Source organism: Panicum virgatum, chromosome 2K (genome assembly GCF_016808335.1).
Source record: "Panicum virgatum strain AP13 chromosome 2K, P.virgatum_v5, whole genome shotgun sequence".
NCBI lineage: Eukaryota > Viridiplantae > Streptophyta > Magnoliopsida > Poales > Poaceae > Panicum > Panicum virgatum.
In genome coordinates, this window is record NC_053137.1 from 462,710 (window position 1) to 478,075 (window position 15,366).

The 15,366-nt window shown below is 52.0% G+C and overlaps 2 protein-coding genes and 1 pseudogene across 3 annotated transcripts; 1 reads left to right on the forward strand and 2 right to left on the reverse strand.

The window, feature by feature from the left end:
* Window positions 1-322: 322 nt before the first annotated feature.
* Window positions 323-2,769, reverse strand: LOC120660068 (annotated as a pseudogene).
* A 1,894-nt stretch (window positions 2,770-4,663) lies between these two features.
* Window positions 4,664-5,808, forward strand: LOC120660075 (blue copper protein-like). 2 transcript variants are annotated; one of them, XM_039938428.1, is made up of 3 exons: window positions 4,679-4,751; window positions 4,845-5,043; window positions 5,125-5,808. In XM_039938428.1, exons 2-3 carry the CDS (start codon window positions 4,869-4,871, stop codon window positions 5,559-5,561), a joined length of 612 nt encoding a protein of 203 aa, XP_039794362.1. In that variant the 5' UTR covers window positions 4,679-4,751; window positions 4,845-4,868; the 3' UTR covers window positions 5,562-5,808. The 2 variants fall into 2 exon arrangements, with proteins under 2 accessions (XP_039794354.1, XP_039794362.1); XM_039938420.1 differs by having other exon boundaries at window positions 4,664-5,043.
* A 2,096-nt stretch (window positions 5,809-7,904) lies between these two features.
* Window positions 7,905-10,922, reverse strand: LOC120659142 (GDSL esterase/lipase At5g03600-like). The gene is made up of 3 exons (XM_039937194.1): window positions 10,849-10,922; window positions 8,556-9,030; window positions 7,905-8,447 (listed from the first exon to the last, which is right to left on the reverse strand). The coding sequence occupies exons 1-3, from the start codon at window positions 10,920-10,922 to the stop codon at window positions 7,905-7,907; spliced, it is 1,092 nt and encodes a 363-aa protein (XP_039793128.1).
* Window positions 10,923-15,366: the final 4,444 nt, after the last annotated feature.

The following is a 15,366-nucleotide window of genomic DNA, read 5'->3' on the forward strand; positions in this document are numbered from 1 at the left end:
GGATGAACTTTCAGCATGTATTATGTCCTGTCTGAAATTTACAGAACAGAGAATACGAAATGAAAACGCGAGTCACGTATAGTGTCAAAAACATGAGATTCTGTAAGCATGTTGGATCACGCAAAAAATAAAATAATCAGCGTTGAACGGCAAACATTCGGGCTAAAGGCAGTCATATTTCATCGAGTTCTCTACTTCATACGCCTGAACAGAATGGAACTGCCTTGCATCAACGAATGGGCCTGCTTCACCTGCCGGACCAGGCCACTGCACATTTCAGCATAATCAACCCTATAAACAGATATATGGGGGCAAATCTGAATTGAATTGAATAATCCAACCAATCTATAAACTATATCGCAATTCCCATTGATAAGTAAACCAGAGTTGCACCATCCACTCAGTTCAAAAGAATTCTAGAGCTTAACCGGGGATGAAATAAAACTACACATTTTTTTCAAAAAATAAAACCACACATCAACTCAAATGCCTATGTCTATGTATGTAACTCAACTAAGCTTCTCCACACTCAGCAACAGACCGCAAGCATCGCAGGCGAACAACAGGAGTAACGCAGCAGCTTAGTTCTTTCCCCCAATTTCCTTCAGAGCACAGATCTGTTCCTCACCCATGGCGGACATCACAGTCAGGATAATGTCATTTCCATCATCATATCCACTCTTGATCTGCAGGGTAGCATTTAAAGCGACTAAGAGAGTTGGTAAAGAAGCAACAGAGGTGAAAGCTGTTGCGCCATCGACCAAGTTTGAGCTAATGCACTGACCTGGGCTTGCAGATTTTCATCAGTGGGAAGCTTCAGGTCATCCTTAGTGTTGCCACTCTCCATCAAAAGGCTAACCTGTAAAGTGACCTCCCCACTTGTTATAAACAGATAAGCATTGCCAAAAAGACAATTGAATGGAAGAAAGGCTAGGTGTTGGAAACAAACATACGTATCCGTCTTCAGAAATATCAATCAGCTGATACTCAGTGCGGGAAACATGTGGAACCTGTAAGATGCAAAGAGGAAACAAATGGTTAAAACAAATTCTGTGCGTGTGTAACCGAATCAGAATGTGAGATGTGATAGCTTACGTCGCAATTGTGAGATGAAGGAACAATATCCTCTAGCTTCTTTCCATTGAAAATGTCAAATGCCGACAAAGTGGCAACTTGGCATGACCATGCTTCCCAGTCTTGGAAGTGGAGACCTCAACAACCTTTAGAAAAAGGTACACCAAAATTTGAGCAAATACTTGTTGGTGCAAACATGAGCATCATGCTAACAATTGTTAAATCTAAAGAGAGGATATGGATGGCTATTAGATGTACAAGCTATAAAGAAATTCATTAAAATGGCACTCTAGCTATCATCCACAACTCCAGGTAAGCAAAGTTAGGGTAGTAAGAAATACTGATGTCCAGTATAAAAACATGTATAAGCAATCATCAATACACTAATGGCACAAAGTATAATGGCCTATCGACTCATACCATCACGAACAGATAATAAATTCAAACATTACTTCATGTCTTCATCCATGATGGATACTGGAGCAAATAGCAACTCCATATATGGATGGAAAGGCTGGTTCCTTTTTTTTTCGCGACTGTGTGCCCGAGCACGTTTTTCATTAAGAGGGAGAGAAAACAAAGTACAACATACAAGTTGGTTTCGGAGAATAGAAACCAACCTAGTCCGCAAAGGCTGGTTCCTTTTCAAAAAAAAAAGGATGGAAAGGTATTGGGAGCAAAAAGAAGAACTCCTTGGAAATAGTGCCTGGTTGAACAAGCATTGCAGAACTAAACATATTATTCAGAACCGCAGAATAAACAGTGAAGGAATATTAAATTCTTGGAAAACATATGTGAACTCTCTGTTGCTATCTCCAAAGAACCTTGCGGGATTTTGTTGAATCACAGATATGTAACTGAAACATAAACGTGAGGTAAATACATGATATTTTAAGACGGGCATGTTGTTGATCACCAGGGTTTATTTTCCGTTCAACCATTCATCAAATTAAAACCAGAAAAACTGTCTAGATAGACTGAAAGGAGGATATCCAGAACCAAAACGGGGAAATCGTCAGAACCAAAACGGGGAAATCGTCAGGATGCAAGCACCCCCCAAGATCACGTAATTCAGAAAGAAATCATGACAAGTCTTGAACTTTACAAAGCACATGAAAATATGAAAGCTTTCTACTAGTCTACTACACTGCAAAGTCCTCTTACGGGTGAATCTAGTGGATCCATCTAACACTTTGGGAAGCCTCTGAACCCGCAATTAACCTCAAGTTTCAGAGCTCACAAATCAGCACTGCAAAATAAAAATAGATGGCAACAAGATAGCAGTTTGTCCGCAACGGACGGCTCCAAATCGTCAGAGAATAGCAATTTTCAGTAGCCACGAATTCTAGGTCCCAACAAGCGATGGGGTGAGGAACCGGAGGCATTGGCACTGTAGTACCTTGCAGGGGCGGTTCTTGATGACGATGTATCCGTTCTTGCGGATGGTGCCGGCCTGCTGCGGGTAGGTCTTGGAGGCGCCGGCGTCGGCCTTGGACTCGAAGTGATGCTCCTCAGAGTCCGACATGTCCGAGAATCTTGCAGCGGTCCTAGTAACAAAAGAAGAGCAGCAGCAAGAAGAAGAGCACTGGAATATTAGAAAAAACAGAAACAAGCAGAGAATTGAGAAACATGAATAGATGCTCATCGAGGAAAAGGCTGATGCTCACCGGCGGAGAAGTGGGAGAGCAGATGCAGCAGCAGAGACGGACGGGAATGTGGGATCCGCGCGAGACTAGGGCCCTGTTTAGTGCCTTCAAAATTCCAAAATTTTACAAGATTTTTCGTCACATCGAATGTTTCAACGCATGCATGAAATATTAAATATAGCTAAATAAAATAATTAATTACATAGTTTGTCTATAATTTACGAGACGAATCTTTTGAACCTAATTAACTCATAACGAGATAATAATTACTAAATACAAACGAAAGTGTTATAATATTTTACACTAAAAAAATTTACACATCTAAACAAGGCATAGGTAGGATTCTTGTTGCCTTTTCTTGGTCGCCCTTGCAGCCAGACAGATTTTTATTGGATTGGGATTCTCGTACTAGGCCGTATCACGTGATGGGTACAGCCCACGTCAATGAATGCAGGGGGAGTCGAAAATGGGCCTAGAGATATATCGATGATGGGCCGGCCCTTTGAGCCCACAAACGCAGCGATGGATTCCTTTTTTTTTTTTTGCTGAAATTCCGTAAAATATCGATCGATGAGGATGTTGAGTGTGATTGGGTGGTCGAGAGCTTCATGGCTCGACGTCACGTGACCTGCAGCTTCATTTGCGTGCTCAGAGAGACAAGGAACGATAGATGTGTGCGTAAAGGACCTCCCTTTAATTTCCTCGCTGTAAAGGATGACCAACTAATTAAACAGACTGGCTTGGGGAGGGATGACAAATGAAAGAGAGATGGCCTACAGACAAGAAGTTGCTGATGATGATCAGGAAGGAAAGGCAAGGCAAAGCAAAGCAAAGTAGCTCCGTCACATGCCAATGCAACCAGCCAGCCAAGACAAGGAAGTGGGACAAGTTGGAACTAAGCAATATATTATGGAGCGATCATCAAGTGATGAGTACCAATCATATATTATGGAGTTTATATACCTGCTGATTAGTACTAGGCTTCAGTGGCATTGTCGGAAATGAAGGAGCAAAAGGCTCCTCCAACTACTAGTACATATGCCTGTGTTCGGCTGGTGAGCAGCCCACCAGCTCTACAGTTTTTCTTTCTCACGTTCCTCCAGCTCCAGCCTCCAGCTCCAGCCTGCCGAACAGTGTTTTTCTCTCACAGCACTCCAGCTCCAGCCTCCAGCTCCAGCCTGCCGAACACGGTAGTTGGAGGATGGGAATGGGACGTGACAACTACTAGTAGGAAACGTTCGCGCACACACACACAGGTTGTAAATTTCCAAATTGAAATAAAAAATGCATGGGTACGCGTAAGCCGTTGCTTACGAAACACTTCATCGATCACAAAGTTAAATTGAATGCGCAACCCATCGAGCTGTGAGAGTTTTCTTCCGAAGGCCTTGGCCGTACGCACCTAACGAACTAGTCAACCGCCGGGTAGATCGATGGAGCAACTGATTATTGCAAAGCAACTGTTTCAGGTGCTGCATCGTCTCGACTCTTGACTGAGATCGGCGATCAGATGACACCATTATTTACTGTACTACTTCAGGTCTCATTTCACCGTCAGCAGCAGCAGAGGAGCAGAGTGCAGAGACGTGATTTTCACCGTCAGCAGCATAGGATCTGCCGTGCGTGTTACTGACTGACGGATCAACAAGATAAAAAGTGACTGCAGAATATAATACCTATTTATTCTGCATTAAGTTTTTCAAAAAAAAAAATCCACAGTACCCGGCACATCGAATTTTTAGACACATATATGAAGCATTAAATGTAGTTAAAAAAATTAATTATACAGTCTAACTGATTAACACCAGGTGAATCTTTTAAGTCTAATTAGTCCATAATTAGATATTAATTGATAAATAATAATAAAAGTGCTACAATGTTAAAATTCAAAAAATTTCACTAAACAAGGCCTTATAAAAGTTGCAGCAGATCTTTCCCTCTCTAGAGGGTTCTTGGCGTGCGCCACAGATCGAGGTCCGTCTCCAGGGCCAGGCAGCTAGAACAGGGCAACAGGCGGCACCAGCTTAGCTCGTCGTCACTCTCCTCCTCAGTCCTCACCACCCACCTACCACTCCCCTCACTGCTAATAGATAGCTCATCTCAGCTCGTCTTTCCTTGCTCCAGCCAGCTCCATCCACCCAACCAACCATGGAGATGAGGGTGGCGCTGGCCCTGCTCGTGGTCGCCGTGGCGGCGTCGCAGCTGCCGTCGGCGGCGGAGGCGGCCAACTACACGGTGGGCGACGACAAGGGCTGGAACCCCGACGTGGACTACACGGCCTGGGTCAAGAAGCACAAGCCATTCTACAAGGGGGACTGGCTCAGTAAGACCCTATCTTCTTCTTCCTCCTCCTCTGTTCAATCAATTAATTCAATAATGGTGGTGGTGGTGGTGGTGGTGGCAGTCTTCGAGTACCAGACGGGGCGTGCGGACGTGGTGCAGGTGGGCGAGGTGGGGTACGACAAGTGCGACAAGGCCGGCGCCCTCAGCAGCTACAGCAAGGGCACCTCCTACGCCTTCCAGCTCAAGGAGGCCAAAGACTACTACTTCATCTGCAGCTACGGCTACTGCTACACCGGCATGAAGCTCCACCTCACCGCCAAGCCCTCCGGCACCTCCTCCGGCAAGCAGAGCGGCAGCGGCTCCTCCGATGGTTCCTCATCTGATGATGATTCCTCCTCTTCCAATGACTCCTCCGACACGCCCTCGCCATCCTCCAAGAAGGCCAAGCCCAAGTCGTCGTCCAGCGCCGCGCCGCCGTCCATCCTCGCCGCCACCCCCTACGCCGCCATTGCTGCCACAGGCGCCGCCCTGCTCCATCTCCACAGGATTGTTCTGTGACTCTGACTCTGATCCATTCAGAGATCAGGCAGAGGTCGATTGTTCTTGCTTCCATTTTCCTCTCTCTTTTTTCTCTACCTCTCTCTCAACTTATAGTTTTTCTTTTCAAGTGGAGTTTGGTAATGCTGCTACTGTAGTAGTAATCGAGTTGTTAAGATGCGATTTTCAAACCAGGCTAGCATAATGTCAAGTGTGAAGAGCTTCATTTATTTTATTTATTTAGACTGAATTATCAAATCTTTATTTATTTCCCGTCTACAAATTACTCTGGTTTTTGCTCATCTAGCCGCATCCGCATGGCCGGACAAGCAGATCGATGAGATGAGATGCATCCAGCAGCAGTAGCTGCAGGACCATGTCCATGTGGGCAGCCATGTGCGTCCTGTTTTTTCGGGTTTTTCTTTTCATATCATATATTACTCTATACTTTCTGCTTGTTTACAGCTGAGCAGCAACAGCACTGTCTGTACGCTTTTCCTCACTCCTACTCCACTGACTGGTGCCTCCTCCTTAAGGCTTGCTCCAATGGTTCTCTGAAACCGCCCCCCACCGTACTTAGGGGAGTTTGGGGGTAAATTTCTTCCGACAGTTCCCCCAAAACTCTCTTTATATATTTTTATATATAGGGTGAGTTTTAACTCTTTTATATTCTAATCACACCGTTTCTTCACGATATTAATCTTGTTTGAGCCCCGTAACATGATGATAATGCGTATTATAACAGTATAAATACTGTATGATTTTTTTAAAATTCAAAAACAATAAATAAATAGTTAGTTAATGAGTGATGGTATATAGAGGGAATAGATATAGAGGGAATGGTTGGAGAGAAGGAGTTATAGGAGGAGGAATCTTTTGGAGAGATGTAGTAAAATATAGTAAATAGTACGTTTGGGGGGGAGTTGGAGAGGGAGAATGGTTGGAGATAGTCTAGCTGCACGCGCTATGTGCACCGACACCTATCGAACAATTAAAAGATTAATATCCTGATTTTTTTACTCATTTACTACCTTGTCGAATGTCGATCGAAAGGAGTTTTGTTCCCAATGGAAATTTGTCACTGTAGCTCCCCACTACAGTACAATTTAAGTTTTAGCAGCATCATATCCTACTCTATAAATTTATACTTGAAGAAATTCTCTATCGTTGTTTTCCGCGCATTTGATATCTTGCATTTGCATGCCATGTGACATTGGACAAAGATAAAAAAAAAACTATGTGAGTTTGCTAAAAAAACAAAACTAAGACTAAGCTCCTAGCCATTTAAGGCGGCAGAGCTTTGTTACACAAAACACACGGGCATAGTGGAAAACATCAAAAGGTCTTGAGAGGACGGAGATCAATGGACAGTTGAAAATAAAGAATTACTAGTCCATTAGAACAGTGACATTTTAATCTAAAAAAACAGAGAGTAGTGATGACATCTCTATTTGTCGGCTCCTTCCACTACCTGCCTGCACCGACACAGCTGAAGAAGCTCAACAAAAGATGCAAAATATGGGCCTTTTGACTTTGCAGCCCAATTAGAGGCCTAGTGTACGCATAGCCCATAGAGAGGTAGTTGTAGGCCGAGCCTAGCTGGATGGATCGTCTAATCTTTTTGGTGGGCTGGGCTAGTTACAAATCTCACTGTCTGGTAGACTTTGAAGCAACAAAGCTGCAACTCTGGAAGATCAAACACGGTGGGCGGCGAGAGACTGCAAGATTTGGGTCTCAGTTCGTGAGCCTTTCAGAATTTGACCCCTGATTCACATGTCAATAGCTCAGATTGACTCCACATGTCATTGTGATACTGATGGAATGAACTGCAGTTGGACACGAGTTTCTACGACAGTTTGAGGTCACTTAAGTTCGTGCTAAACTTCAAAGGATCGGACAAATGCATACCCATGGCAGGAGAAGCAGATATGAGTTCTCTCTGATAAGAGGTACTGGAAAAATTACCCACACTTGGCAGTTTGGAGAAAAACCTAGCACTTGTGCCCCACCTATCAAGCAAAATCATCGCTTTGCTATATAGACCGGATCTACTTGCAGGGTGCTCTGTATGTAGGCCATTAAGCAGAGTAGCTTCAGTTTTTGGGGTTTGTCACAAATTCAGAAATCGGACTGCATATTATAATTACTGGATCATAATGCAACAAGAAGAAGCTAATTAAGCATGGACGAAGAATTGATTATTCCAAACTAAACAAATAACCACACACCTATTACTACCAAATCCAACTAATTAACTAGCTAGCTAGCTACTCTCTTCATTATTCATTCGTTCATTATTGATTATTTGTTCCAAACCAAACTAATTAACGAGCGAGCGAAGCTGAAGCTGATCAATGACTATCATCAGAAGTGCTCGAGGTTGGAGATGCCGAGGAAGGCCATGATGGGCCCCTGGAGGAGCTGCATGACGGCCCTCCACCCGGCCTGCGTCGGGTGGTCGGTGTCCCAGAAGAAGTACTCCCCGGGTCGGTCGCAGAGCGAGTAGCCGCCGTCGAGGCCGCAGTAGCCCCTGTCGCCGTCGGTGGCCTCGCAGCAGGGCCGGAGGAGCTCCGTGAACCGCGCCGCCAGCGCCGATGGCGACCCTTCCTCTCCCTTGGGCGCCACCAGGCCCGTGATGATGCTGTTCACGTCCAGGAGCATCAGGCCGCCGGCGTCGTCGTCCCCGCCGCCGACGCCCAGCCGGTCCCGGAGCGCCGCGTTGTGCCTGTCGGGGCCGGCGTTGCCGCGGTCGTCGCAGGCGGTGTAGTTGAACTGCCTCGTCAGCCACGGCGAGCACCCGAACGGCGGCACCGTGTTCACCAGCACCTTGCCGACGCCCAGGTCCTGCAGGTCCGACACCACGCTCGCCAGCTCCTCCACCACCGTCTCCATCAGACCGTCGAACGTCTGCAGGCATCCATGTCGATCGATCATATATAGGCAGATTAATTATTAGTTAGATGAAAGAAGAAGACTGATCGATGAAGTGCAAGAATCGAATCCACGCCGCCGTACGTCGTCGTCGGCGTAGGCGTAGTCATTGCCGGAGTAGGCGACGAGCGCCACCGAGTCCCTGAGGTCCCGGCGCTCGACCCGGCCGTCCTTGAGGAGGCGCCTGAGCTGCTGGACCTGCTTGCCGAGCCTGGTGACCCCCGCGGGCGTGTCCAGCGCACCGGAGTCGCCGACGGCGAAGTTGAGGCCGTTGGCGTCGATGCCGTCGGCCCAGTCGTCGTAGGTGTAGGGCGGCGGGGCCTCGCGGCGGCCCATGATCTTGGCCATGAAGTCGGACTGGACGGGGCCGTCGGAGAAGCGGCCGCTGGGGCGCCGGGCGTGGGCCGTGTCCGACGTGCCGAAGGGGTAGCGCCACTCGCGGGAGTTGTAGCCGAGGTCCGGGTCCGACGCGCCGTTGCCGGTGTCGGCGAAGTCGTCGCCGAACACGAACAGCTTCTGCGTCAGATGCTGCTTGCCCTCCGGGGGGCTGCGGCGGCGGCTGCCATCGTCGTCGTCGTCGTCATGGTGGTGGTGGTGACGGTGCCGCCGGGAATCCGCCACACGAGGTGCCCCTGCACATATGTATATGTTGTACAACAGATGGAACGAATTGCAACATGCTAAATATATAGTGCTAATCATCTATCTAGTTTACCGGCGATGAGGAGGATGACGAAGCAGGCGGCCAAGAGATTCATTGTTAGTCGAGCACTCGAGCTAGCTAGCTAGCTAAACGGAATGATGATCGATGAAGCTAGCTAGAGATCGATATCTGATGAGAAACATAAAGGAAAGGAGATGGTGTTTGTTATTTATAACCAACGCAGCAAGGAAGGAAGACAGGGTTTACGCACGGATCGAGAAGATTGCATTCAGATCTTGCAGGCCGTTGCGGCGTATAGGGATGAAAACGGTCGGAAACGGTCGGCGAAAGACTCCACCACTTTTACTTTCACATTTTTTTATCGGAAACGAAAGTGGTACGGTATTTTCGGAAAAGAAAACGGCATCGGTATTCCGGTAATTTCGAAAATGGAAATATACGGTCGAGAACACATCGATAACTGTCGGTGTCCTGACCCGGCGGTCCGGATCCCAACTAGTAATGCTGCGTGTTTCCTCATCCCAGATGTTGATGCAAGAGGCAACACAGTAACACACGGGTTTATCCTGGTTCCGGCCACGGGCCGTACGTCCAGCAAAAGGGGTGTGCGAGGGCACTGTATTATCTTGCACCGGAGGTGCCTGTAGTAGGGGGTACATGTGAGGTGAGAGAGGGAGAGAAGCTCCCAGGTCTCTGCTAGAGGAGAAGTCGGTTGAGGCGGGTGCCAATATCGGATGCTCAGTCGTGCTAAGTGTTGTGTTCTATCGAGTGGTCTGATTGCGTGATGATGATAGCGAACGTCGTTGATGATGGCGTCGTTGATGATGGCGTCCCCCTTGAAAGAAGCCCGCCTCCTACTTTTATAGTCACAAGGAGGGACGGTGTACATGCGCAGGAGATCGTGGAAGTCGTCGTTTTCCCCCGAATCGCGGGGTGCAGTGGTCGAACACTGTATGAAGTATACTGTGGGGCATGGTGTCGGGCGTGGTAGTCGTCCTGGGTATCATCCTTGGTCTTGCGGAGATCGCGCCGGCGTCCTGCCAGCCCCAGCAGGCAGCGTGGTCGTCGCTGTAGGGTGTACAGTCTTCCAAACGTGGCGTGGTGACGTTCCGTGGGCCCTGTAGGTCAGGGTCTTGCGTATATATGTGCACCAGCGGCGATGAGGCGCGTGGCGGTCCCGGACCCCCCTGGACGTAGTGCTGGCGTGTGCACTAAGGAGGTCCGGGCCTCCGGCTGCTAGTGCTGAGCGTCCCTCCTTGAGGGGCACATGGCGACACCGGACCCCTTCCCGAGCAGGAGGTGGGCTCGGGGCCATACGTGTGGTGAGGTGGAGTCCAGACAGCCGGAGTTGGCAGAATAGTAACGGGAGCAGTGCCGAGCCCGTCTCGTCCCGCGTCGCAGGTTCCACAGTGCTGCCACAGCGTCCGGGATGGCCGAGCAGTGACCGGAGTTGGCGGATGTGACTCCGGTCACAGCCACTGTGGGGAATGGCGGCCTGACGCCGTCTGTCCCGGGTGCTGTGGAGGAGTGGTTGGCATTTAATGCCTCCGTACGACAGGCGGGTGAGCGGAAGGGCCGTTTGTCCTTTACGTCGACGGGTGGCCTCGAGCGAGGCGGAGATGATTCGCCCTGCTGGAGGGTAGGTTCGCTACCCTCGAGCGAGGCGGAGACGCGGGGCACAGTCGAGGGTCTCGATGGGAACCCTCCCCTCACGGGGACGGAGCAGAGGTCGCCCACGCCAGTGGCGGGGCGAAGATCGCCCACACCGGTGGCGGGCGGCAGATCATCTACGCCCGCGGCAGAGCGGAGGTCGCCCCTGCCAGCAACGGGCGAGGGGGACCCCACGCCCACGATGTCGACGGGCGGCGATGAGCCCGCGGCGAGCGCGAGGACGCCCGCCCAGATGGCCTCGAGGCCCCAGGCTGGTCCGGGGACGACACCCTCGGATCAGTCGTCGAGGGGCGTCAGCGTGCCGAGGGCCCGAAGGAGTGGCACGGGCAAGCGCAGCATGAGCGCCCGGTCCGGGTAAGTGTTTCTGGTTTTATTTGTTGTGTTCATTTGATCGATCCCCCAGTCCTGCTAACCTTAGCCCTCCTTCCCCAATTCCAGTTCCGGGGCCGTTGCCAAGGACGCAGCCCCGCTCGCGCCGACCAAAGCCCTCAAGACCGGGGCGCGAGCTACGCCGCACTCGGCGCCGCAACCCCCGCCCGTCGTGGATATCGTGGCGGAGGCCGCGAAGCTGCGAGAGGCGATGGCTCGAGGGGCCCAGGTGGCCCAACAAGCTCGGGCGCCGGGGAACGGGGGCGACGCCAGCCAGAGTGGAGCTGAAGCAGCCACTCCGACTGACGCCGTGGGGGAGGCCGGCCGGGGCGGCGCAGATGGCGCCACCCGGCCGGTCGGAGCGACGCGGATAGCTCCGCCCGGCCGGTCACAGAGGAAGGAGCTGGTGGGGATGCGCAGGAGCACCCCACCAGCCAAACGGAGGTGGAGACCCTCGTCCCTGAGCCCCCGAGGGTTGGGGTCGAGGGCGTCGCAGAGGAGGAGTCGGCGCCGAGGGCGCCGGTGGTGGAGGAAACCCACGTCTTGGTGCCCGCAGAGGCCCAGGGCAAGGGCGTCGTTGCGGGGGTGACGGCGCAGGCGGTGACGACGCAGGCGGCGACGGAAAGCGTGATCCCGATGGTGCAGCTGCCAGACAGCAGCGAGGAGTTCAGGGATTCGAGAGACATCGACCCCGCTGCTGCGGCGAGCACCGCCGACAAGATCGCGGAGTTCACGTTGGCCTGCGTGGAGGTGCTTGACGAGGGGACATCCGAGGGGCCCCAGAACGGGGCAATCATCCAGTCCGAGGTTCCCCCGGAGTTTCTCCACGACGAGCAGGAGGAGGAGTCGGTCTGGCAGGCGCAGAACGAGGCAGGTTCTCAGATCCTGAACCACCTCGATCGCGCCCTGGAGCTCCATCGGACGACAGACTACCAGATCAGCCAGGTAAACGGCTCCTTCCCAGGAATCGTGCGTATTTGGCCTTGGTTTCATTGGTTTTACCCACGCCTTTCCTCTTGCAGCGGCTAAGGGACATCTCGCGCAAGAAGAGCGCCGAGATGACCCGGCTGTACTCTCAAGTGCGCTGGCTTGGTGCTTCAGAACATTGACGCCAACACCAAGATGGCGGATCTGGGGGCACGTCAGCATGCGCTTGAGGAGGAGCTGGCGCGGGCCGCCGGTGAGCGTGACGTCTAGAGGGCCGCAGTGGAGCAGAGGGCTCGGGAAGCTGAGGCACAAACCACCGAGCTGCAGCGCACTAGGACAGCGCTCGAGCAGAAGGAAGCTGAACTCCCGCGCAAGGAGGCCGAGCTCCAGCGCGAGAAGGCAACCGTCGCCACGCTCACCTGTACCCTCGAGGAGAAGGGCAAAGCCCTCGAGGAAAGGGAGGAGGCCCTCCAGAATGCGGAGGCCACCCTCAAGGAGAAGGAGAACTCCTTGTCTTCCCTCGAGGAGGCCGCCCGGGTCCAGCGAGAAGAGGCGCAGAAGAACATCGCAGGTGAATGCTCGAAATTTTGATATTGTTCGGTTCTAGTCTTTCGTAGCTTATCTTCGTTTCTTTGATCAGAGCTGAGGCAGCAAGTGACAGACGAGACTGCAGCGAAGGAGGCGGTCAACACCGCGCTCATGGCAGCGCAGGCGGAATACGCTGACCTGGAGCGAACCGCCGTGAGCGTGTGCCAGGAGCTCGAGGGGGAGGGCGCCGTGTCTGGTAGCTCGGTGATCAGCCGCCTGCGAGCGCTAGGTGGCCGGATCACCGAGCATGCCAAGAGCACCTTCCGTCTCGGTGTCTTGCGAGCCCTCGCCGTGGCCTCGACGCACTACATCAGGTATCTCCAGAGGGTGTCGTCGGGGTACGTCGTTCCCAACGACGCTGACGCGGACGCCGCTTCAGCTATTATGGACGACGCCGACACAGCCGCCGAGGAGTTTGCCACTGCCTTAGCCTGGAAGCTCGAAGCTGACATCCCCCAATAGCCGAGTTCGATGCTGTCGCAGATCCACAGAGGGAGGAAGATAACCTTTAGGAAAACTGGGCCTCGGAGCCCATGTAATGGATTAGTACTTGTCGTAGTTGTACTTCATAATTGTATCTATGAATATAAGAAATTCATTATCATTAAATCGACAGTGTGGCCCATGGAGGCCTTGTGCATTCGAGCCTTCGTTTTCTTTACTATACTTCCGTGTTCTCGTATGCAACTTAGATAAACTTCTGCGAGGAATTTCGCGTTCATAAGCGACTTAGGCGTGGGGTGGTGAGGGGGTGCCGTATCTCGGAGGCGTAGGCGGCCCCATGACTCGGCCGGCCCCGTACTGTAGTTGCTTACGCCTCGCGTCCGTTTTTTCCAAGTGTACTAGAAGCTTAGAGACGGGACGGGAATTTTTCGAAAAAACGTTGGCGATTTTTGGGGATGTTCGGGAGTTCCCCCCGTAGTAGCCCCGAGGGAGGCTTGGCTTTGCCGCGGGTAAAGCCAAGCGTACCTCAATGTTCGTGCGCATCCGAGCCCTCGAGGGTCCGGAAGGTTCCCAAAAATAAATAAGTAAAATGTACTTCTTTATTATTTCGGGAAATCGAAAATGCGAGTACAAACGATGTACAAATAGCTCGGAATTCTAAAGATAGAAGCGACGTAGCTGCTGTATGTTCCAAGCGTTGGTGAAGACCTCGCTGTTTTCATTCGCCAGCTTATACGTGCCGGGCTTGAGCACCTCGACGATGATGTATGGGCCTTCCCATGGTGGTGAGAGCTTGTGACGGCCCCTGTTGTCCTGTCGAAGCCTCAACACCGAGTCCCCTTTGTTGAGGTCTCGGCGCCGGACTCTCTGCGCTTGATATCTTCGCAAAGATTGTTGGTAGCGCGCAGAGTGTAGGAGTGCCACGTCTCGAGCCTCGTCCACTTGATCCAGTGAGTCTTCGCGAGCTCGCTAGTTCTGCTGCTCTTGGTATGCCTTGAGCCTTGGCGACCCATACTCCAAGTCCGTGGGGAGTATGGCCTTGGCGCCATAGATGAGGACGAACGGGGTAAAGCCCGTGGCTCTACTTGGGGTCGTCCTCAGGCTCCAAATAACCGAGGGTAACTCTGTGAGCCACCTCCTGCCAAACTTGTTCAGCTTGTTGAAGATTCTTGGTTTCAGTCCTTGGAGGATCATGCCATTAGCACGCTCCACTTGCCCGTTCGTCTGTGGGTGCGCCACAGCCGACCAGTCCACACGTATGTGGAAGCTGTCGCAAAACGCCAAGAACTTCTTGCCTGTGAACTAGATGCCGTTGTCGGTGATGATCGAGTTCGGGACCCCGAACCTGAAGACGATGTCGGTAAAGAACAGAACGGCTTGCTCGGATTTAATCTTGCTGATGGGTCGAGCCTCGATCCACTTGGAGAATTTGTCGACTGCCACCAGCAAGTGGGTGAAGCCCCCCGGGCGCCTTCTGCAGCGGACTGACGAGGTCCAGTCCCCACACGGCAAACGACCACGTGATGGGGATGGTCTGCAGAGTATGTGCCGGGAGATGCGTTTTTCGAGCGTAGAACTGGCAACCCTCGCAGGTCCGCACGACGTCGGTGGCGTCGGCGACCGTGGTGGGCCAGTAAAAACATTGCCGAAACGCGTCACCCACGAGGGTGCGAGGTGCGGCATGATGACCGCAGGTGCCAGCGTGGATGTCACGGATCAGCTCCTTACCCTCGGGGATGGGGATGCATCGCTGCAAGACGCCCGAGGGACTGCGCTTGTATAGCTCGTGGTTGATTAGGACGAAAGACTTGACCCGCCTAGCGAGGCGCCGCGCCTGAGCGCGGTCCGAGGGTAGGACCCCCCGAATCATCCAGTCGAGATACTGGACGCGCCAATCCTGCAAAGTGGGGGGCTTGTCGATCTCCATTGCTTCGGCCTCGTCTGCGGAGGAGGTCCCGAATACAATGTCCATTGGCTCGGCCTCGTCCGCCGGGGAGTTCCCGCCGGAGGGCCCGGCGGTCGAGGGGCCTGGCTCCGCCATCCCTGGAGATCTAATGGGAACAAAAGAGAAAATGTCACGCAGCGTACCCCTACCTAGCGCGCCAACTGTCGGTGTCCTGACCCGGCGGTCCGGATCCCAACTAGTAATGCTGCGTGTTTCCTCGTCCCATTTGTTGATACAAGAGGCAACACAGTAACGCACGGGTTTATCCTGGTTCCGGCCACGGGGCC